The sequence below is a fragment of the Crocodylus porosus genome, unplaced genomic scaffold (assembly GCF_001723895.1).
Source record: "Crocodylus porosus isolate Cpor-Errol unplaced genomic scaffold, CroPor_comp1, whole genome shotgun sequence".
In the NCBI taxonomy this organism is placed as follows: domain Eukaryota; kingdom Metazoa; phylum Chordata; order Crocodylia; family Crocodylidae; genus Crocodylus; species Crocodylus porosus.
In genome coordinates, this window is record NW_017728938.1 from 6,069,032 (window position 1) to 6,093,183 (window position 24,152).

The 24,152-nt window shown below is 40.9% G+C and overlaps 1 protein-coding gene across 2 annotated transcripts in view; it reads left to right on the forward strand.

The window, feature by feature from the left end:
- RBM6 (RNA binding motif protein 6) overlaps positions 1–24,152 on the forward strand; it is a 102,242-nt gene that overhangs the window by 33,733 nt on the left and 44,357 nt on the right. For both annotated transcript variants that reach the window (XM_019547526.1, XM_019547527.1), the window contains exon 6: positions 16,152–16,225. In XM_019547526.1, the coding sequence (XP_019403071.1) occupies positions 16,152–16,225 (74 nt within the window). The remainder of the gene's footprint in view (positions 1–16,151; positions 16,226–24,152) is intronic.

Here is a 24,152-nt window from a genome sequence, read left to right on the forward strand (position 1 = left end):
CCATATGGAGCACAACTAGAGATAGATCCCACAAGGGCTTATGTCATAGTTTGGTACAAGGGACATGCTGTGGAATGAGTTACTGTCTCTAATAAAAATCTGTGGCACAGAGGGGCGTTTTGCCCAATGTAGTAATTATACATGTAGGGGAAAATGACTTGGCTCACCAACCAAGGCTGGGATTAATGAACATGAAGAATGACCTTATAACATTGTGTTCACTGTTTCCCAAGGCAAAAGTTATGTGGTCCACTCTACTGCCTAGGGCATGGCTGCTGATGTACGACCCACCAGCACTTACAGAAAAGTCTAGGAAGGTGATTATTAAGGAACTCTCCAGATTCTGCAGCATGTTTGGAATCTCAATTTTAAGGCATGACCAGATATGCTCTTCCCTGAAGCTGTTTAGTCCTGATGGATCTCAACTTTCAGAAATGTGGGAAAGTGTCTATAATGCCAGCCTGCGAGAAAGAATTGAATCCTGTTTGTAGCCAACAGAAGTGGCCTGGACCAAAGATCCCACTTAATTTCAATTGGTTTTTGTATCTGGGCAGGTCAATTGGCCCCTATTAAGTTTGTTCAACAGAACAGACAGTTACTTCTTGACAAGTTTCACGGTTCTAGGGCTACAATAAGCTGCCTCTTGCTAGTAAAAAGGAAGCAGAGAAGTGCTAATTGCCTTGTCAACCCTACTATAGAGTTATGGGGCTAATGCAATAACCCTAAAATGCAGCAGCAAGCAAGGCCTTTGATTAAAAAGTGTTCACAGCCTTTTTGAGATGCACAGTCCTCTTTCTACATTTGTTCATGTGCACTGTGCTGGCCCTTTCCACTTCCTTCCACAGACTCTGACAGCTCCTAACCCCCTCTACAAGTTGACTCTCTACCTGCATTTTTATTGAGTTACTTGATCTATTTTGTGATTTGATACAATTCCCCCTCATGTCACTAACTGCTTGGGGTGGTGTGTTTAGAAACATTGTAATACAAGACTCCTGTATTTAGTTATGCCTTCCATCATGTGCAGCTTCCAGTCCTCTTATGGGATATTTTGATGGCTCCCACTACCAGATTTTGGGATCTTCTGTATATACAGTGTTGTAATACTTTATCCTTAATAAAAGTGCAGTGTGTACAATCTAGCAGTATTGTGGGTTTCTTTTTTATCTCTGTTCTGATCAAATCTGGAGGCCGTGATCCTGAAACTGTTATCAGTTTTGTTGCTTTAAGGGAAGGGAAAATGAAGAAAGGGTGTATTCAATGAAGGGCTCAGCCCCGTGTGTGTGTGTGTGTCTTGGGCAGGCCATTTCTGCACATTTCTCCCCCCCCCCCCCCCCAAAAAAAAAAAAGAGTAGCTGCTATATAACAAAAAAAAATGGTTGATGATGTTTCCCTTATTTTAAAAGTGGATACATATATGTTTGGCTTCACTGCCTCCTCTATTGATGCAGTTTTGTTGCTTTTTGAGTTTGTGGTGCTACCCTCTTAGTACAGAGGTGACAATACGTTACTTTATCATTAATAAAGTTACAGACTTCTGCCTTGCCAATAAGAGTGTATATTTTCTGTATGTTCTATCTAGAGTGAAGAGAAATTGCATAAGGTTTCCTATAATCTGTGCTATTGAATTTCAGGTGGAAAAAAAACAAAACCATTCATCTAACTCCCTGCCCATCCCATCCTTTATGACCTTTAAAGTCTTTTAGTTATGTATAAATTATGTAGAATCCAGATTTGGAAGAAAAATTCCTACCAACCCAAAATGCATCAACTGCTAATAAAATGAAAATAAGTACATTTATTTTTATTTTTAGGTTCTGAATTCCATTGCCAGGAGTTTTGTTGGTTGCCATTCACTGTAATATCACTAGCATACTAAAATATCAGTGTTGGAATTAGCCTGACTTGGCCACAGAATTAGCTGATATTTTTTCATAATTTTCTTTGACTTGTATTTTAAATCTAGCTTACATCTTAAAAATGAACTTTTGCAATATTATGTTCCTACGAGCATGACCCATGTATTCCATAAGTAAGCTTCATGTTCCTGTGGAGTCTAGAAGAGAGAGAGAATGGAGGAAGGGGGTGTTATCTGCAGTGGGACTGGATTTCAAGATCTTCAAGGGCAGTGGGTAAAGTAGCTCTTAAATGCATAAGTAAGGAATAGATACCAAATGTATTGGAACTTTTATTTTTGGTTTGGTTTTCAAATTGCCTTCCATTTCATCATCTGGACTATTGGGAGGGGTAGATTTTTATTTTTCAATCTTTGTTAAAATAAGCTGTGTGAAATGCTGTTTCCAAGTAGCCCTGTTTTTGCAAAAATTATGAGCAGGGAATTGATCTTCTGATTTAGGTAGACAGTGAATCTATTGGTTTCATAAACTTTTATGGTGTCAGTTGTATACTCTTGTGAATACCTTACAATAACTGTGTTTTGAGTAATCTTGGATAAGTTTTTTGTATTCATATATTTTCTTTCAGGCTTAATTTGCAGTAAGAGTCATACCTATCTAAATTTCTTATCAAACTAAACTGATCACTAGCATAAGTGCAATACTTGGGGACATTTTTTTAAAAAGAAGGTTACAAAAAATATTTGATTTGTTGCTTCTTGGCCTGGAGAGCTTACTGTGCATTAGTACAAACATCTGAAATGTTGCTATATCAAAGATATAATAAAATCGGGATTTTTTTAAGTGTCCTTTGTTCTGGTTTAAAATCTAACCCCTCAGCCCCTTTACTTCCAATCAGACTGTATTAGTGCTGTTAGTTTTAATTTGTCCATTCCAAGTTCTTTGCACTGCCAAATGTTTCTAATTAGTTAACTATATTTGCCTGGCTGAGAACAGGATTTGGTAAACTATGGCCCGTAGGCAGGATCTAGTCCATTGAGCCACTGGTTTCAGCATGTGGATCTAGGGGGCTTTGGCCGCTTTCTGGCACCAAGCAGGGGAGAACTTAGTCCATACTGCAGTGGGGCAGCAGGGAGAAGCTGTGGTGGTGGCCTTCCTCAAACCCCAGTGGGGTCATTCTGGCCCTCCGTAGGAGAAAAGTTTCTGACTGCTGGCTTAAATGATGGCAGAATGAGGACATTTTTATTTGTAACTTTTTAGTTCACTACAGTGTTTAAAAAGTATTTTAAACTGTAAGTTAAGTAAGAGTGAGTTAACTAAGAGATACCTGAAAATGTAGGTTTTTTTGTAAAGTATAACGCATCTTAAATTCAACTACATATATAACTTATATTCACTAAAAGCAAACAGCCAAACATTTGTGTTCCAGTTCATTTGAGTTCTACCTGATAGGTTTCAAGTCTATGGCAGAATGATGCCATTTCTAACCAGACCTTTCACCCGGGGGAGCAGGGAATAAAATACCTAAATTTAAGGGCTTGTCTAAAAATCTAAATTGCACTGTCTTTACTATGGGGGCACTTCCATTTTAGGTTTAAATGCGCGTTTTATTGACTAGCTTACATCTTCAAATTACAAGTGCAGTATAAGAATCTACATCCAATTTACATCCATTTAAATTGGTTTGGGACAAGTCTTGAACTTATACCGGTTTAAACTTAATGTATAGACTAAACATCAAATATTAATTGCAAAAGATCTTGTGGGTCACCTTGTAAAAATGTCTTCCCTAGTCTGTGAGAGGCAAGAATTTCTTAGGGAGATATCTTTTATTGGACCGACTATGGAATAAAGTTAGACAGACTTTCAAATGAAAATGTTCTTTTGGTGGGTCTCACCTGATGAAGAATGTCTTCATTTGAAAGCTTATCTAACTTTATCCCAACTACATAGCTGGTCCAATAAAAGATAATCACCTCAAAAAAATCTTGCCTCACAATTTCTGGACTATCACAGATACAACATCATTCTCACATTTCCTAACCTGCACACTTATGGTGGTAGTGGTGCTTCTAGTTTGTTTTACCATTTAAAAGAATATATTTCAGCTGGAATTTTCAGAAATCCTGAAAGTAGTATGGTTAGTAAGGTACTCAACTTAGGTTCCTTTTGAAAATCTTGCCATTAAAATTTGAAGTACAAGAAAATCCTTTACAAAGAAAAATGTTTGTAGTATGCAGATATAAGGAATTTCTTTAACCTTTGTGGTCTAGTGTGTAAATTTTCAAGGAAAATCTACATTCTCCAGGGATAGCTGGGGTGTGTGAAATGGATTTGACAGAATTTGGATTTTGAATTTATCAGGATGTGCCTTTGCATGGTAATCACACTGAAACCTTTAACTATTTAATTTCATAATGACGATATTCCCTTATGGGCTGACTTTGTCCACAGATTGGCAGTGAACTAATGTTGTCCTTAAATTGGACTAACCTCCAATTATGTACCAGCTGGCAAGTCTGATAGTTTTACATCTGCTACTCTCCCAGCAGGGTGGAACGGTGTCCTTTAAAAAGCAGACATCCCTTCCTCTTCCAGTGATATCTTAGCTGTTATGGATGGGACCTCTGGGTTGGGTCAGAATCACCATGGGGTGACAGCTCCTGAACTTGTGCAAGTGTCCTTAAAAGGGCAGAGGTGTACTTGGTAGCTGTGACGGTCTAAGGCAAGAAGACATACAAAGAACTGGAACTTTTGGTTCCAAAATGATACCTTTTATTAGACCAACTGGGAAATTCCAAGAAAACTGTCCTTCCCATCTTCAGCTCCCTCTGTGCAAAAACGAAGTTTATTTCCTACCTATGGGGACTTTTTACCATCTATACTTTTCCCAGAGTCTGATGAAGGGACTTTGATCCTGAAAGCTTGTAGAAAAGGACAGTTTTCTTAAAAGGGCAGACATTCCCTCCCTCCTCTTCATGCTGTCTCAACTTGTGGGGCATGTGCTAGCAGCTAAAAACCTGTTTGAATTCAAAGGTGTCATTCAGGGCTGTCTTTGCTTTTGTGAAATGAGAACATAGTATTGTCTACTAGCATTGTTTTACTTGCATCTTGAACCTAGAGGGACATTCTGGGGAGCTCTGGGATCTGTGGTGCTGACTTTTTCAGTACTCTAGAGGAAGAACCTGGCCTGCACTAAGGGAATGCAATAACAAAAGCATTCACCACATGCTTTTTCCCTTTTCTGGAGAAGTCTGCTTTATTCATGGAAATACGTGCTGCTTAACCAGATTCTTGTTCTTGTTGGTGCTTAAAAAATTGAGATTTTGTTTCATGGCTGGGAAATAATTATTGGCAGCATTAGAATGGGGGCAGCCCCTTTTGCAGCCATGTTGTTTCAGTGCATTGGAGAGAGGTTTGCTGTTATAGCTGCTGGTGATCAGACTGCACCCTTCCACCTCTGGTTCAGGCATATCTGCAGAAGGGGGTGATAGAACTGTTGCATTGTTAAAAGTTGTTGGTAATTTTGTTATCCTTGCAGGAAGGAAATACGGAGCATCTCAGTCTGCTATTTGGATAATCGACCACAGAGTTATTCATTGGGCCCACAAGAGGGTCGCCAGCAGTCCAGGTGGTCCCCAGTTGGGCTTCAGAGGTGAAGCCATTTGCTTATTCTGGCATGGCAGGAAAGGCACACTGTGGGACCAGTTAATGCAACTCCTGCATTCTTTGACAGCTTGCTTTTGCCCACTGCAGGTTCTTATTATACATCTAGGTGAAAATGACTTAGTGACAACCACTGGGGTCAGTTTGGTGCTCAGAATAAAAAAGGATGTGCCCCTAATTATTGAGCACTTCCAAGAGATTAAGGTGGTGTGGTCAGAGATGCTCCAGAGAAGGATGTGGCCAGGAGCAGCCAAACCAGCTGGGATTGACTGGGCCAGGAAGGGCGTGAATAGGGAGATAGCAAAGTTCTTCTGTGAAATGGGGGGATCAGTGATCAGCCATTGACAGATCTTGTATATGACCTCTAATGTATTCAGGGAAGATGCCATGGAGCTCTCTGATGAAGGCTTAGGCATATTTTTGGCTGACCTCAAAGAATGGATTAGTCAGTTTCTTTCTAACTTGTAGAAGCAGGGATGGGAAAGCACTGAATCTTCATGCTAATTATTGACTCCCCACTGCAGGAGGTGATCTTGGGGAATTGTGGTAGCAAGGGCCAGCTTTTTATTCCAAACCTGAGTACAGGATAGGACCTGCTGTAACAAACAGTGTTTGGGAACCATACTGGACTATTAGCTCTAGGATATCTGGGGAAGGGGTTCTGTTTCCTAACTCCTCTTACACTGTTAAATAGCTAATAAAGCCTATGCTTCAACTATGTATTTGTATGCTGTATCTTATTCGGTAGTCAAATGCAAACTTAGACCTCTAAGAATACAGAATGCACTGTTCCCCCAACCCAGGGAATGTAGAAAATGTACCGTGAAAAGCAGCAAAGGATCTAGAGGTCAGAGTAGTCTGTGTATACAAGCTCACAATACAGTACTGTGGCCAAAATGGCTAATACAGTCTTTGCAAACTTTGAGTATATGAGAGTAGTGAGTAGAAATAGGGATGTCACAGTTATGTTTAAAATTGATTAGACTGATACTAGCATGTTGCATCCAAGTACTGTGTCAGTGTTTTGGAAAGGGTGTTATAAAATGGGAGAGGATGCAGAAAAGGTACTCAGAAGTGCTATGGGGGCTGAAGACACTGCCTTGTAATGTGAAACTTAGTTCTTCTTGGTTAGTTAGTCAAAAAGAAGATGGGGTGAGGGTGATTTTGTTTTTGGCATGCTGGATTTCTGCACTATAAAACTGGTTGCTAAAATGCTCGTCCATGTAATAGAGAAGGGCATAATGTGAATCCGTTCCTAGAAGCCAAAACAAGAATGAGAGAGAAATTGAAATTACAAATCTGTCACTACTTTAAAAAAAAAAAAAAAAAAGGGTGGTTAACCATTGAAACTGACTACCAAGTAAAGCAGCGGGTTCTCGCTTATTCTTTATGCCTTTTTATCAAAAACTGAATCACTTTCTGAAGATAGACTTTAGCAAAACAAGTTGTTGGGGTTCAAAACAAGGACAGCTGAGTAAAATATAATGGACTATGGTATGCCATGGTAATACAGTGATGTCTTCTGACCATACATCACACACATCTGTTTGCTTTCAGCAATTTTGCGGATGCCCATTCTATTTGGCCCATCAGAGGATGAATGCCTTTAAGATCATGGCTGGCTTTTAGAGAGCAAAACTGCTCTCAATTGTAATTATTTCTTGGTAGTTCTTTAGACTGTACATTGAGTCTTCTAGTATGCTTTGGTTCTAGTTGATCATCCCTTGTATACATTTTCCACTTTGAAAATCACTAGATAAAGTAAATTCTACCTTGTTCATAGCATCTGTTTGTTTGTCACAACTTCTGGCAAGCATTCAGTAGAGGATTATTACTATAGAGGGGATTCCTTTGTGGGTCTCCTACTGGAGCACAGGCCTGGGGCCTACTGTGGTGAGCAGGTCAGAAGTGTGGGTTTCATTGCTGTGTGCAAAATGAGGTGTCCTTCATTTAGACCTTGAATCCTTGCAAGAGGGAAGGGTGGTGTGGGATGTTTTTGTTGAATTCCATGCCTCCGTTTTGTACATAGTGTGGCCTTCAATAATCAAGGGTTAAGAACTGAACTGAATCATTAGCAGGGATCTTGGTTTTCTGTGATTTAAAAAAAAAATCACAAATTCTCTGATAAATTGCAAATTCTCTGATAAAAATCCCCAAATCTGTAGTTAAAATGAAATGCCCCACACAGCCCTGCTGGTGTCCCTTACTCCCCACCCCTCCAAACAGCCCACCGGCCTTGCTTGTGCCCCTTGCCTCCCACCCACAGCCCCTGACCCCAGCTGCCAGGGCTATGCAGTCAGGGACCCAAGTCTGCAGCCCCCTGACTTCAACAGAAGGTAGTGACTGCTACAGCAGGAACACAAGCCAGCTTCACGCACATGCACACGCACACATGCACCGCCCCGTCCTGCCTGCTGTGGGCTCAGAGTGCCTGCCTGGCTGAAAATCCCCTCCAAGTCAGAAAGTGCCCAAGCTATCTAGGGGCTGAAGGAGTGGAGGAGGCTGCAACACCCTCCCCCCCCCCTCGGCCAGAGTGCCCTGCTGCTGTAAACCTCTCCAGTTCCTCAGCCCCTAGCCAGCTTGGGCACTCACTGGCTGGGCACGCTGGCTGGGTGCGGGGCTTTGCAGCTGGCTGGAAGCAGCAGGGTTTTGCAGCCAGCCAGAGTGCCTGGCTGGCTACAAACCTCCCCACTCCCTCAGCCCCTAGCCAGCTCTTTGCCCCCACCCCAGCCCTGCCCTGCAACCCCCAAGCTCCACTTACCTTCAGCAAGAAGAGTGAGCCTGAAGCAGTCTCTGGTAAATGCAAGTGTCAGACCCTGCCCTTCCCCCTCTCCCTTCCCCTCTGGGCAGGGTTGGGGCTTTCCTGCCCTTTTGCAAACAGCTTTTGCAGGCTGGAACTCAGCCAGCCTTCAGAGCTCTTTGTAAAAGGGGGAAATCCATGGATTTCTCTGACAAAAATGGGAAATCTGTGGCTTTCTCTGTTTTTTTTTTCATGGGAAAATGGAAAACCCGGATCCCTGATCATTAGTACCTGCGGGCCAAGCTGCCCAGAGGGTTTCTTACTTCCTTTGGTATTCATGACTATTAGCTAATAGAGTTGTAACCTAATTAACCATATGATGGTGTTGTTCACCAGCATTGTCCAGAGAAGAGGTGTCAGATTTGGATCTGGCCCATTGGCCCAAACAAACCCACCTCTGATAGTACAGGGAAAAGGTCTGAAGCTCTTTCGCCCACTGTGATATATTCATCCCCAACTGTATGACCATACCCTGGCTGTTGGTGGCAGGCCCTATCCCTGGTTGCCCATTTCCTAGTTTCGAGTCCCTCTGTGAGCACCGTGGTCCCTCTGTTGGCACCTCTAATCTAGTCAACCTTCCAGCTCAGTCTGGATGAGTGGCACAGATGTGGTCTGAATGCTGGAGCCCATTAGTGGGATAAATGTGCCGGATCTGGCCATGGAGTGACAATGTACCCTGATCCAGCCCTGCATGTTTGATCTGGCTGTGGAGTGACTCTGCATACTAGATCTCACTGCAGAGTGATCCTGTACACTGGCACAGTCTGGTGTGTAGGTCCTTGTAATCCAGTTTGCAGGGCTCCCCACGGGTGCAGACATTTCGCTGTAAGGGAGCAGTGTTATTTGCCATGGCTCTGGTAGCTGCAACAGTTGATTCTGCCATTGTTCCCCTGTGGCCAAATTTCTGGACCTGGTGGGGAGCCCTGTGGGTTGGCTGACACAATGCCACTGATCTAGGGCAGGGGTTGTCAACCAGAGGTATGCGTACACCTGGGGGTACTTGGACCGGTCCTAGGGTATATGCATGGGCGGGCAGGGACAGAGTGCTGCTGCCTAACAGGAGCAGGGCTGGAGTGGAGTGAGGACATCAGAGCCCTTCTGTGGGGCAGGGAAGCTCACACGTGGCAGCCCGGTGAGCTTTTCCATCCCACCCCGGCACTGCTCCTGGGAGGCAGCGGCACACCATTCCTGTCCGCCCACATGCCATCCCTGCTCCATGTCCATTAACGCACTACTCCCCTCTCTCCTGTTTGGCGGCCGGGGGTACTTGCACTAAAAAGTTGAAAACCCCTGATCTAGAGCAATGGTATATTGTCTCTTAAAAAGGATTTATTTTACGTGCAGTATCAGAATGTAAATTTAAGTTGTGGGACTGGTACTGGTGGATATTTGGCTTACTCGGAATGGTTTGTGCTTTCAAATGAGTATGTTCAGGCCATGTTTACACTATAAAAACACCTGTTTTAAAGCATGGTGGTCATAATTTTTAAAAGCACATAGGATCCTAACTATCTAAGGGTATGGACACATGAACAAATTACTGCAAGGTAAGCTAGACTATGAACTTCCCCCTGTTAGTTATTACATGGTAGGGATCTGTACCCATTCTTACCCAATGGTAAATGTGAAGTAATTCACCCCTCATTGTAAGCAAGATGGGCTGCTTTGCATGCCCATTGGCAGTTACTTCAGAGGAGCCATTGTGCTGCAAGTTCACACCCTAGTGTACCTTGCAGAATTTGTTCATGTGCCCGGACACTTGAATATTTAGAAACCCATGTTTTTTGGGGGGTTTTTAAATGCCTATTGTGTTTTAAGATGCTTGTTTACCTACAGTCTCTTATTTTTTTAAACCAAGACTTGGATCCTACTGGCCACATCTACACGGGATGCGTACTGCACAGTAGCTTGTTAGTTTTGCACAGTAGTGTCTCTGGGCACAAACTGTGATATGAAGCTACTGCACAGTAGCAGCAAGCTATTGCACAGTAAGTGTCACTAGGCAACTATTCCTGAACACTGCTGCACAGTACTTGGTTATGCAAGTGCTAAATGACTGCGTAATAGGCATCTCATGTAGATGCAGCCACTGATTTGCAAATTTACACTGAATTTTGCCAGCAAGACCTCCTTTCTGCCAACAGTTATACCACCTCTACAGGGGGCTTGGTGGTGGGAGAGTGTAAGACTCTGCCAGCTGCTGCAGTCCATCAGTAGCTGATCATTTTTCTTTATGTTCCAGAAGCACATGGTTGTCTGTGTGCTTTGGTGTTTGTGGCTGTTCTGTGCCACCAGATATTTTGGAGACAGTGAAATGAGTATGGACAGAACTTTTGAGATTTTTTTTTTTTTTTTTTTTACCAGGTGCTAAATACAACTCAGTGTCTAGAGTGGAGATAGTTGTGGTCAGCATTAATGCGTTTTAAAATGCTACTTGCTTGGCTCATGCTACGTGTAAAAATTCTCGTTAAAATGTGTTGATTAATGCATATTAACCCAGCCATTTTTCCTACTGTAGACATGCCCTTTAGGCTATTTGGAGCTCTCATTTTGGAGGCCTGCTAGTGACTTTTTAGAAATAAAACTGTATGTGGGTGAAGTGCCAAGTTTTATAGCTATTTTTGACACCCTTTCTTTTCTTTTGAAAATGAAGCAGCAGTTAGTCAAAAGTCTGAAGTCATCAAAACTTCATTTTGCATGAATTTTAGAAGCCATCTGTTTTATAGGCTTTGTGTAAAACAAATTTATGTAAATAAAGAAGGCAGTGTTCCCATCTCTGAATCAAGCAGATCTCATTATTAAAACAAAGGGAAAATCATGCTGCTATACTCTTGATAATAGATTGCAGATATAAAGTAATTGATCTATCACTTGCAAAGGGAAAATAATTTCTTTCATAAGGAATTTGTTCTGGATTGGTTAAAAGCTACTCAGAATATATTAAGACAAGTTTTCTTCCCTCTGTTTATAATATCTTAGCTTAAAATGTAAGATTTTATTTTTAAATCCAATTTATTCTTTGTATACGCTTGCTTGCTTTTTGTACCTTCAGTTTTGATACTGACAGTATGTGAAGCCACTTTGACTTTCCTTTCATTGTAGATTTCACTTTCAGATTCTCCCAATATTCGGGGTTGAGCTTAAAACTACAGAATTAAAAAAAATTCCTAACATTTTGTAAAACTTTAGAAAAGGATATCTAAGCTTTTGACAACATTTGTGGAATGTGCCTTAACACTGTGGTTGATAATTTACCATGTAATCTTGGGATGTTTTTGTGCATCTTCAGAAAAATGGCTGAATAAATTCAAAAAAGCATTTAATATACTTTATTGAATTCTGTGGACCGTTCTCTTTGTATACTCATTTTACAAGATACAGCCCTACCAGGAACTCATCCTTGATGTCTAGTAACCCAACGGAACATTAAATAATTAGTATTAATCTTATGCAATACTTTACATGTTTATTTCTCATATTTCTGATGTTAAAGGACTGTTTCACTTCTTGTTTGAGAGCAGAATATATTTCCAGTGTGTAAGTCAGGAAGATGGAATGGATTCAGTGGTCTGTTTAAAAGTTAAGTAACATCTTTACAATGTTGATAGTTCATTTTAATGGCTACATTGATAATATTCTTAAGAGTATATCTGCATATACTTAATCAAACTTGCTGATTTAAAGAAAAAAAAGATTAAGAAAGCTAAAGGACCGTTACAAATTCAAGGGAGCTGTTTTGTCACTTTAGGGAATTGTTGTCAAGAAACTCTTCCTCTGACCTCGTACCCAAGTAGTTTTTATTAATTAAGCTCAAAAAATTGTGTTCAGTGTTGGAATTTTCTTTTGCAATTGGAAGACAGTGTATCTTAGTCGCAGGGGCTTCCTGACCTCACACCCCTGCCACATGGACTTCTTCACTGGCTTGCTTCCACCATCCTTACAGTCACTGGTGTCCTTTCATTCCGTAGGATCCCAGATCGGTGGCAAAGGTGAGTGTCTTAAGTACTGTAGCTTCATGAAAGCTATAGTTCTGTTCCTTTCTGCCTTACAGTCTGAATCTTCATATGAGATTTGGGAAGTTAAACCTGAATTCCTTGCTCCATTATTTATGTCATGAGGTGTAGATAGGTAGTTTTCCAGAAGGAGCATCCTAGTTTCTCCGTACACTCAAAGGTGTGCTATGAAAGAATTCTGTAGCTGGAGAGTAAAGACAGGTTTCCAAAGAGCTACTTCCAACTTTCCATTTTTAATTGTGCAGGGACCATCATGGTATTAACTTAAATTTTCACTGTTTTTGATCGCATGAGATGGCTCTTCTCAATTCTTCTGCCACCTCACATTACTTAAACTCCAGAAAAAGAATCAAGACCAGAAGACTTCAGGTTGTCATGCTGCTTATAACACAATACTGGTTGGGAGCATACTTTTTCCAAGTGAAAGAGGCCATGTGGTTCTCCAGTGGACTATGCTTTTATCTAAAATTTATATGCCATTTTTTACCTTCTGGATTCCTGTTTTGTTATATGGTCCTGCTTTTGGGGTGATGTAGTTTAATGCATAAAGACTCCATCATCAAACCAAATTGATTCTGTGTGCTTTTAGGGGCTTGGTAGGAGCCTCATGGTTCTTATCTATAGCATCTCTTTTAGCCAGGGTTTTTAGTTCAGTTATATATTCGAATAGAATGCAGTGTGTTCCAGTCAGTTTTCCTGGCTTTGTCTGAAAGGAAGATCCTACATTTGTTTTTATCATGTTTTTGACAAGGGTTAGTCTCCTTACTGTCAGATGTTAATAGTCATCTGCAAATCTGAAAATAACAAGTGTGCATATTGTTTGGGAAGGGGGAACAGGACAGATCTCAGTCCCAGCCTTCTGTTTGCCAGTCTATAGTATCAGTCTGAAATAGCGCACTCTAAACTTTGTTCTCGTCTTGGTTTTGAACTTGCTTAGTACATTCTGCATAGCGTATCTCTGTGAATGTCTCTTTGTTCAGAACTTCTGGTCTGAAGCCTCCTCTTGACATAAGTTGGCATTGTAGGGATATACTACACTGCTTTGAGTTTCTTATTTTGTTTCTTTCTTGAACATACAAGGCAAGATGGGGGGAAAAGGGAAGAAGGGTAAAACATCTGGCAAAAAAAAATTCTGCATGAGTTTTTTTTTTTTTTTTCCTTCAAACACTTGTATACTTCCCACCTTCTTTGTCTCCCAAACCCCCTCCTAGAACATGATATTTCTCAGATGTCTCCCTTTACTGTTTTAAAATGATTCTACTTCTGCAAAAAATTAGGTTGCTTTACATTTTAATTACCAAGGCATGAGGTGTGTGTATGACATTCAAATCTTACTCCTTACCCTACCGTAGTCAGATCTGGCATTGGATCAGATCCTGAGGGGTATCTGTAACTGCTGAGCATCTGCAGCTTCCATTCCATTCTACCAAATGTTGAGTTTAAAGTGCCTCTCAAGGTGGAGGAGAGGGGAAGCAAGATGCAAATCACTACTATCTCACTCCTTGTGGGAGGGGGAGTGCATGTGGTATCTGAAACTTTCCACGTGGCTGCGATTATAAATCAAGACTCTTACCTGCTGGTACATGCCACTCTTGCAAGTCTTTTTTTAAGAAAAGGGAGGAGGGGTGCTTTAGAGTTGTAGATTTTGGGGACATTCAGATGCATCATGTGAGCCATAGTGCTGTTGAACTAGATCGACTCTTCTAAATGCAAGAGTAATTTGCCTGCAGATGGCAGCACCTTTCCTTCAGAGTGGCTTTTGTTTCTTGAGCACTGCTTCTTAGGTGTAAAAAAAAACAAACCCCAAAACAAACAAAACAAAAAACAAAACAAAAAAAACTGCTTATGTCTTAAAGGTGACTGATGTCACTAAGGCAGAATCAATGTTTGGAAGACAGCTGCATTAGTTTGCCATTTTCTCTGCTGACTTCTTGACCAGTCTGTCTCCCATTAATTGATTTTATTACTGCAATTCCAAGTGACTGCTCTGTATGATTGCATACTGCTCATTCCATGCAGTAGGGGTCCTGTGCTTGCCTGTGTTTTTCACTAAGCTTAAAAAATATATAGTTTTATCTGAATCGTATTTGCATGGTATTATATGGCAAATACAAATCATGGACAAAGCAGAACTAATATATGGAAGAGGAAATCCTATAAAAGGTAGAAGGGGAGGTTCAGGTTGTCATGTCTCTAACTGGAACAATTAATGCACAAAATTAGGATCGTATAGCTAGAACAGAATGTAGAGAGTTTGTGGAGCATGGAGGAAGCGCTAACATGAAAATGTAAGAAGTATGGAAACCAAAATTGACCAGAGCAGCAGATAAAATTCTGAAATAGTTTGGAGAGCATAATGTGGGCTTGTTATAAGAGACTGATGTGTCTCTTCTAAGTGGACAGTGCTGCTATTCCCCACCCACTTGCCCCTGCGGTGTTGGAGTCTCTTCTGAGAATGAGGAAGTATAGGTTCTCTGACTGTTGTTATTGTTGGCATATGCTCAGCAATGTTGAATGGCAGCTAAACTGTTTCTGGGTTTTGGCATGTGTGGAGAAGGAGCATGCTTCGTGAACTTCATGTGTGGGGGGGGTGCGTCATGGTGGTGCTCTAGGATGTGCTGCAGAGAGTGTTATTTAAGTCTTGGCTACTTTTGGAGGAAATGCCACCCTTGGGAGGATAGGAACTGGAGTATTCAGCTGAGGTGATCCACCCAAATACCATCTGTGACTCTATGCACACATCTACTGGTTGACCCCAAAGAGTGACAGGAAAAGGATATCAAAGTGTATGCATAATACTTGTCTCAGCTTGAAGGTGTCCATCCAAGCTAATTTGGAAGAAGCTGCTGTGGGGTGAGGGGCGAGGAGATGCAAAAAATCAGAATGGTATAAAAATTCCTCATTTACTACTAGATTTTTTCCTCAGAGCTTCTGTTCTTGGAGTCACTTTCAGCATCAGGGATGACTCTTAGGACAATCATAATTCCAGTAACATTAATACTACACTTTTCCTATGAGACATACTTCAGCACAGGCAGGTGGGTCCCTCTTGCTCTGACTGAGGCAAGGACTCATTCAGAAAAGGTTAAAAACATTGTATTTCTGTTGTGATTTGAAAACAGCTTCACTTGTAATTTCCTCCTTCCTTTCTTTGTTAGTGTACCAAAATATTTATAGGAAAGACATTGGGTTTATCTTAGAAGCCAGGATGAGAAAAGGCTGGAATTTCCCGTCCTGTTCTATGCATGTTACTCACAATTCAAAGGACTTCCAAATCAAACAGTTATTACAGGAGCAGAGTTAAGAAGCCAAATAAGTACTTTTGTTCTCTCTTTGAGGCACTACCTGAATTAAATTACTAGTTGCTGGTGGCTGCATGGAATTGATACTGTCTAGATTTGCACTACAGTAGTTGTTCTGAATTAATCCATATTTGTTTCGGAGCAAGCTGTGCTTCATAATTATTATGACCCTGTACCTGTCACACAGTATCACTGTGCCTTTCTTTCTTTCTTTTTTCTTTGTTTTTAAAACATGTGATTCATTATTACTTGTTTTAAGGACGGGTCATCTGGTTTCAGAGGGGGAAATGGAAATACCATCTTTGTGTTGAACCAAAACATCGGCTTAGCACCATGAAGTTGAACAGCATCTGACATCAGCCACTGATCCTCTGCTTTTTATCTTGCACATATTTTGGGGAGGTGGTAGGAGGGTTTGAGGTTGAGGGAAAAGAGAAATGGGGTGTTTAATTGTGGCTTTCTTTATTACAAGACACTAACATGACTCCCGTCTGTATTTAAATGCTGTCCCCAGGTTCCCACTATGGCTATGTCTGCGTGGAGTTTTCACTCTTGGAAGAGGCCATCGGATGCATGGAAGCCAACCAGGTTGCTTTACACTTCGGTCAATGCTGCTAGAAAAAAATTATTTTGCTGGGGGCGGGTGGAAAGCCAATGATCTCTTGGAGTGATTCAAAGGAAGATCTACTCTTGTGTCATATCCAACACTTCATTTAAAATTCCACTGTTTCCAGAACCTTGGAAAAGGCTTAGACATGCCCTTATAGACCATCAATGTTCTGCCCTATTTTGTGTTTTTTAGCAGGTTGGCTAGATTTGAAACTGGTAGCTGAAAGATTCCAGGTCCAGGTTGTTGCATTTATACTGGAAGCAAAATCCAGTTGGAAAGAGCTCTGCTAGTATGAAACATTTCACTTCTTAACAGTGTACAGTAATTGTAAATACCCTTCACTGTATACAAAGATTTCAAGTTTAAATACACATACACATGTAGTTGTAGGCAAGGCCTCTGCTCTGCAGCTCTGAATTCAGATGTTACTTGCATGCACTACTTTTCCATGTGCCTCATCTGGGTGGAGAATTTCGTGTCTGTGTCTCCCCTTGTATTTACATTGTCCTTTGGCAAATTGGAGTTGCATATATGAGGGCTGGCCTATGCACAGTTGCACTTGGTGAATCTAAAGGTTTCCAGTTAGTTTAATTCAAAATGATTGTTTAGAGCATTTCATATTTCCAACTGTAGCTGTAACTGTGGTCTGATTTGAGATTTGTGGCTATTGGTCCCTGTACCAATATGATGTGCCTAAAGTCTGTAAATTAATGACAGGGAAGAAGAGAACAACACCCAGTGACACCTGTCCTCCAAACAGATTGCTCACCTGGAAGATGGACACTTCTGGATGAGCCCTGGTGGTCTACCTAATACTTGATAGCAGTTCAGAGTTGCACAGAACAGTTATTTCCTTATGCCCTTCCTTGTTAGTTTTCTCCTGTTTGGGGAAGAATGTAATCCCACTTCCTCCTTTGTTTTATGTGAATAATTATCACCATAATTATCTAAATCTATCCATGCCTTAGGAATACCAATGACTACCTTGCTTTAGCTGAGCAAGAGCCACAAGTCACTAATTTTAGAATTGTGCATACAGAAATGTGTGGTTACAAATGTACATGCAACCCCACTGTTAAATTTCTCATTGCTCCCTTACATTTTCCTACATGTGCAATTACAGTAGGAGTTCAGAGTAGGAACTTATTCACATTCAGTTAAAAGGGCAGCCATGGTCACTTTAGCTAAAATGCAGTATCCCTTCAATAGTACCCACGTGTTTTCACTGAAGCTCATCCTATTTAAAACGTACTTGGAAAAACTCTAGATAATTTGAATTAAACTTCATGGTAACCAAACCCTTCTACATGTGCAGTGTTGTCTCCAGTTCTGCTCATGTGTGACAGTAACCCCAAGGGACAGCCACAGGACCTGGGAGAGTAAATCTCTCTCCTGTTATGCTGCCTTTTCATTGCCCTGTTGAGACACTCCCAGAATGTTTTACTTCCATGTTTTTACTGACACAAGTTTTATATAATGTAAAGGGAGCCTTTCTGCCAGGCCCCGGGTGGCAGGAAAAAGGGTGGCGTTCAGAATTAGAGGTTTAACACCAACCATAGTTTAAAAAAAAAAAAATGGTTGTCCTTGGACCCACCACCCAGCCTGAAACTCCGTCTTGGCCATACTGTCCCCTTCCCTGTACCTTCAAGGCAAACAGCTGTTAGAGGCAGGGGGTGGCCAAAGGAATGCAGCAGCAGTACATGACTGGGGAAGGGTGTACACAGGCTCCTGAGAGCCATAAAGACCTGACAGGAGTTATTTGTAGAGTGCTGTGTTCCCACTCAGACACCAAGGGGTGTTGCTGTGCTTCATCTGTCTTTCATTGCTACCTTTCCTGTAATGGAGCTTCAAGCTCCAGTGGCTTTGTGCTTTTATGGAAGACATTTTTTTTAAATGTTTTTGTATGGACCGGTGTTTTAGGTTTTTTTGTTTTTTTTAAATGGAGTGTCTGAAAATTTATGGGTATTTGGCAGTGCTGGTCTGTTTAGTTTACTTTTTGACATTACATACCAAGGTTGAGTGTCCCACCAATTGCTTCAATAATTTGTGATTTAATATAAGAAGAATAATGCACGTTCCTCAGCGCTGTAACAAAACCAATTGATGTTAATGGAAAACTTCCTATTGACTTTAGATCAGCACCAACCCTCATTCCAACCTAGTAAACTTCTATTACTTGATAGACCCACAGAAAATGGCCTAAAAAAGCTTAGGTTACCACACTTAACAGTGTGCCTGAGATGTTGAAAAGTAACACCTTTCAGTTCTGGGGCAAGTACAAATGTAGATCAATAGCAAAATGAATGGAAGAAGAATGTCATGAGTCACTCCCTAGCAGACAGCAGTGGTATCATTTTAGTCTTTTCCTGAGACAAATCTGGGGCTGAACTGTTGAGGGGAAAATTGTGTCTTCAAGTAATTTGGAGTAGTTTGAATTTTTACAACCTATAAAAAATAAATAAATAAAAATCCAATGGTTTAAATGTAATTGAGAATCTTTTGCAAATTTATCATTAACTAAGCCCATCAGTAACTCTCACTTAAACCAGGTAAGCCTCTGGAAGCATAGGTATCTGAAGAACTGATATTTCCATACTTCTGCCTAGCCCTGTCTTGCACTAAATACATTACAGGCTAAGAATCAAGAGATCTGTAAAGGCTGGAAATTTGCAGTGACACTGCCTGACCATAATTAGCTACTCTTTCCTGTATGGCACTCTGCTTACACAAACTACTGTTCAGTGTATTGTGATGTCATTTCCAGATTCTTCAACCACAGATTCACCATGTCCATCTGTTTCTCAATTTAATAAATACAACATGTGTATATGTAGTGTAAGATTTGAGGGGACTTTCTAATGAATGCATGATGTTAAGGAAACCTCCGTCTTGAGCTGTCCTTTTATGAGAAGGATGCCTTTCTCACATGGTCACTCACCAACTGGTACTTACAGCAGTACTTCAAGTAGTTGAAATAACCTCATTTTAAATTTGCACCTTGGCATTTAGGTGTTTAATTTACATGGAGAGGTCATTTTGATGCAGGGGCAGCCAGACACTACCTAGTTGTTTGCTATATGTGCAACTTGTTGGTAGCTCAAGGTTTACATCTGATAAGTATATGTTGTATGAAAGGTTTCAATGGGCTGATACTGCAAATGATAGCATGCAGAACAGCTTGCTTGCTCAGGTCAGAATGGAGATTTGTATAGTGTGATCTGTAAACTCTATGGGCTGGCACTCCTATGTTAATGAAGGGTGGCTGCAGTCTGCTTTGCAGAACCCAGCAGGTGGCACTTGGCCGTCTCTGTTTTAATACTATTGATTATTGGTGCTGTTGGTTGCCTCAAATGTTGGATTTTGAGGGTGGAGGCTTTTTCTTGTTCATGTGCTGATATTGGACTCTGCGAGATGGAGAGAACTTCAAAACCACCAATCCTTGCTGGTTTATGTTTGTGGAATGATGTGGTTTCTCCCACATGTTTTAATTATTTATAATCCTGGAGAAAGAGAATAGTACATAAAGCTGCCTTCTTCCATTTCCTTCATGCATACAATTCTGTGGTACCTGCAGAACACAGTTGTATCCCCCTCCTGATGGCATTATAATACTGGCTAATTTAAGAAGAACCTTATGAAAGAACTAACTGTTATGGCAGTTATTCTCTTCATTGTCATTAGATCAGTTTTGAGTGCCTGACACCCCTCTCCATCTGGTGATGTATTCATTTTTAAGAGAAAGATCAGCTCCATTTTAAAAAACGTTGGGACTTGTTCGTGGTGCACCCAGAATTCATCCTTCTCTGGGGGAAATGCATTGAGATCTGAGCTATGGTGGAATTAAAGAATCCAGGAAATAGTTAAATCATGGACTGATACATGTTGTAAGACAGAAAATATAGTCGTATGCATTCTCTTCCTCTAAAAAATGGTTAGAAAGGTAGAAACAGAAGGGGAGAGAGATTTTACATGTATTGCTTTCTTTACTCTGTTATTGAGCTCTTGAGGTGACGGGTATAAAACAATGTATGCGCCTGTCAAACCTGTTTAAGCTGGAGGACAATGAGAATCTGTAAAGCCTGTTTCTCCCAAAAATATTGGCAGCATAGTTATTTCCTGTATCCTGTTGCCAATGACTAACCTCTTCCTGCTGATCTCTTACTGGGAGTGTAATTTGTAGATGAGAAGTTGAGCAATGGCACTGCCTATGTTCTGCTAGATTCATGCTAGAGTGGTTGTTCAGTGCTTTGCACAGAGCTCCAACTGTGAATGCAAGAGGCATATACCAAAGAGCTACTGCTGTATGCTGCAGCACTACCTGGAAATATTTTTACATGATTAGCCCAATGGTGTTCCTTTCCTTTGCTTGCTATCCAGTAGAGGGAAATTTAAACTTTATTTTGGAACCTTAGTTTTACATGAACGGACCCCGTATCTGTGATATCAGAATGAAGAATTGATCTACCATTTCTACTGTTGTCTTCTTTCTCTTATCTTGTCTGATAGTACTGCATTGCTGCTTTGGGCATTGGGAGGTGGAACTCCTAATGGTACAGCAGGAGCTAATCCACAGCTGCTCCTGTTTAAAATCCATGACACTCTGGGACTATGCTTCTCTCTGTCATCACCTTCTTTGGGCAGGGCTTAGGAGTTACCAACCTGAGAACAAACTGCAATAACAAATCCTGACTTGGCACCAAAAACATTGTGTAAAAAACATAACTGTCTTGAAATTAAACTGCATTTTTAATATTTGTTTGGGAGTATACCTGTTGTACAGTATTGGGGTCTATGTGAGGGATTTTCATATTCAGTGTAGAACTCAGCATTGAACGCTGATTTCATTATCCAGTATTGGCATAAAGTGTTGATTTGTGGAGGCCTGTCATTTGTTCATGAAACCTGTAGAAATGTCCCATATGTATAATAGGAAACAACACTGTTGATGTAGTAGCTCTAAAATTAATGTTTTTCTTGGGGTTCAAGCTCCCATCACTTTGCTCTCAACTTGTCCAGCAAATCGACCCTTTCCCAACTTACTGAGTAACCTTCTATTGGGTGTGTGGTGGGGATAATGATCATAAATATGGTTCCATGTATACTATTTAGACGCCCAATTCATATCTTAGATTGAGAGCAGAAGAAGGTCGTACTTGGATGTTGTTTTGTGGGTTAAAGAATTGCTGTGTAGGTTTTTTTTGTATTGACTTTATTCTATTTGTCTTGTGAAATATATTAAGCACCTGGGTTTTTATAGGTATATTATAAGGGATAGTTTTGTCCAGTTACATGTCCTGGTTTAATTCATAAAACAGTTCTAGCAGTGTCCATTCGAGTTTCCCGATGCAGATTGCTCTCTCGAGGGCTGTGAGATGATGGAGTCTTGTCCCTATGTCCTTTCTCTAATAAACCTGGTCAGCATATTTACGAGACATGCAGGAAATGGGCATTGATATGTAATTTTTTTTGTAGTCCAAAGGGGATGCGTGAGATGCCTTTGTTAGGATACATATTAACTGGAAAAGTGGATTTTCAGATAGAACAGCAACAAGGCTGATGTCTTTTGTTTGTTTTGATTCAGAGCTGTTTGACTTTTTCATGAACTGATTTGCAACCTCGTGAACTGCTAGGGCACATGTTCAACCTTGTTTGCTCTGCCATATAAGCTACCACTAGGTCATCTAGTCATTTGAGTTTTTAAACCGTGGGAGATGGACATGATTTAAGTCTGCAGCAGTACTGTACACCCATCGCCACTCGGTGTTGTTTCTAGTTAAATGGTAAGTTCCATTTCCTGGTGTCTGACACAACTGTACTTGCATACCCTGTGCTCATGTTCTGACAAATGCAGCATGTACTTGTCTTGAAGAAAGGGAATGGCTCAGCTCCTGTGTACTAGAGACATTTTTGCTCTGCAAAGGGGATTCATCAGACTGACAGATTTTGCACAACTGAGGAACTTTCTGATTTCCTTTTTTTAAATTGCAGCAGTTCTCTAGGTCTTGTCCTCTTCTGTCATCTCCCCCAGTCTCCCCATTTTTCTCTCGTCCCCTGAATTTCTTTTTGGGAGTGTGGATGTCTGGGATCTCCCTTTCCAAAAGCTCTTCAGTGTACTGATTCTTCCTACAGCTATGGTAGGGGGGACCCACAGTATTGCTGTTCTTGCAGTCTGCCAGAGGAGATGAACACTCTTCTACTCAAGAGATGAATGTGCTTGTCCTGTTCTCTGAGGGAGCAAAGCAGCCAAATTTGTCCACTTGGTTCCAAACTCCTTTGCTTCTCCTGGTTTAGTTGTGTGCAATTACTTCCTCTCCTCTAATTTGGTTGGTTTTTTGGTGGGGGTAGGAAAGGGCACTTTTCTCATTTCCTTGTACCATCTCCCTCAAATCCCATTTTACTGTTTCCTACTCTCCTCCAATTTCTTTCCAAGATCCTGGTCCTATGACTTTCTTCAACGGGTATTGATGGCCTCAGTGGAGTGAGAAGGATTTGCATGACTTGTTTGCTGTTATCTTGTTAGATTCTCCCACAGGAGAGCTTCAACAAGAGAGAGTGCTCTGTAGATGAGAACATAGGAATTGCGTCACTGTCAAAGCTTCGTATGTTGTGGGACTCTCATTCTATCTCTGTCTTCTGGTGATAGGTTAAGACAGAGAAAATGTGACCCCTGGATTTAATTGCAGCAGAATTGTCTGTTTTATGAACCACATTTCAAAGACCATAGCATGTTTTGGGTATTTATATAAATAGCAGTTGTTTGAATTTAAAACCAACCAACCTTCCTCTTCAAAATGTAGTTACTTTACTCCAACAGGTGTCTTCTAATTGTCAGACCTTATTTATCATTGGATGATGTTAATAAAGGGATATGAGGCCAAAGCTCTGAATGATCCCTTCAGTCTTCATTGACATGGGTTTCTGCATATTTTCAAGTTTAATATTTCTCTGTGACAGAGGATGCATCTAACAATCCAGAATCTTGTATTGACAAACTTTAAAGGACATTAGCCTGTTACCCCTGCCTGCCTGCCTGAAATGTCATATCCCAGTGCTCATGCCATAGCTGTTTGTGCAGTATATGGGGGCTGCAGTGTTAAAGGTTATTTCCTTTATATGAGATGATATTTATAAAGGCGGTTTTAAAGTGGTAAAATAAATCAGTATGAAATCTTACCAGTGAGCATCACATGTAGTGCATGCAGCAGGTAAGTCTACTCACAGTTTCTCTTTGGGGCTTATAGATGGCCACATCCAAAGAAACTACTGTAAAAGCTTGAGCTTTTTGCCAAAAAAAAAATAAAAATCCACAACCTCTTCCCCCTATTTCTTTGTCTCCCACCCCCTATTTCAACTGTTTTCATAATAGTGCGCCTTCCTTGGTGATGTGGGATATAACCACTCTCCAGACTGTTGGAGCCTGTCAGATACTGTGATTATACTGAGTATCCTTTCCAACCATGTCCTAGCAAGCTGACAAGGAGGTATCGCGTTTCTTCCAAGGGACTTCTGTATTTTTGTTTCTATTCCTTGTTGTAGCAGCTGGAGCCTTCCAACTCTGTAACTTTGGAGAAAGACCTAAAAAGATTGGATCTCTTCAGGCGCTTATACATGAGCAATGAGGCTGCTTCAATGCGCTGTAATTACAGCGTGTTGGAACAGGCTTGATTAATAGAGTCTGCTGGAGTGTGGTAATTATCACACTCCTGCAGACTCAAGTCTCGTGTATCATCATCCTTGCACTTAAAAATGGCTTTAAAATTCCTTGAATGAGCTTTAGTTAAAGCACCCACACTGCCATTTCGAAGTGTGGGGATGCTGATGATACATGAGATGCTTCAGGCACTTTGATTAGAGTGGCTCTCAGAGCCAAGTGCCCCTTGCACCCAACTCCCAGAACATGTGTAT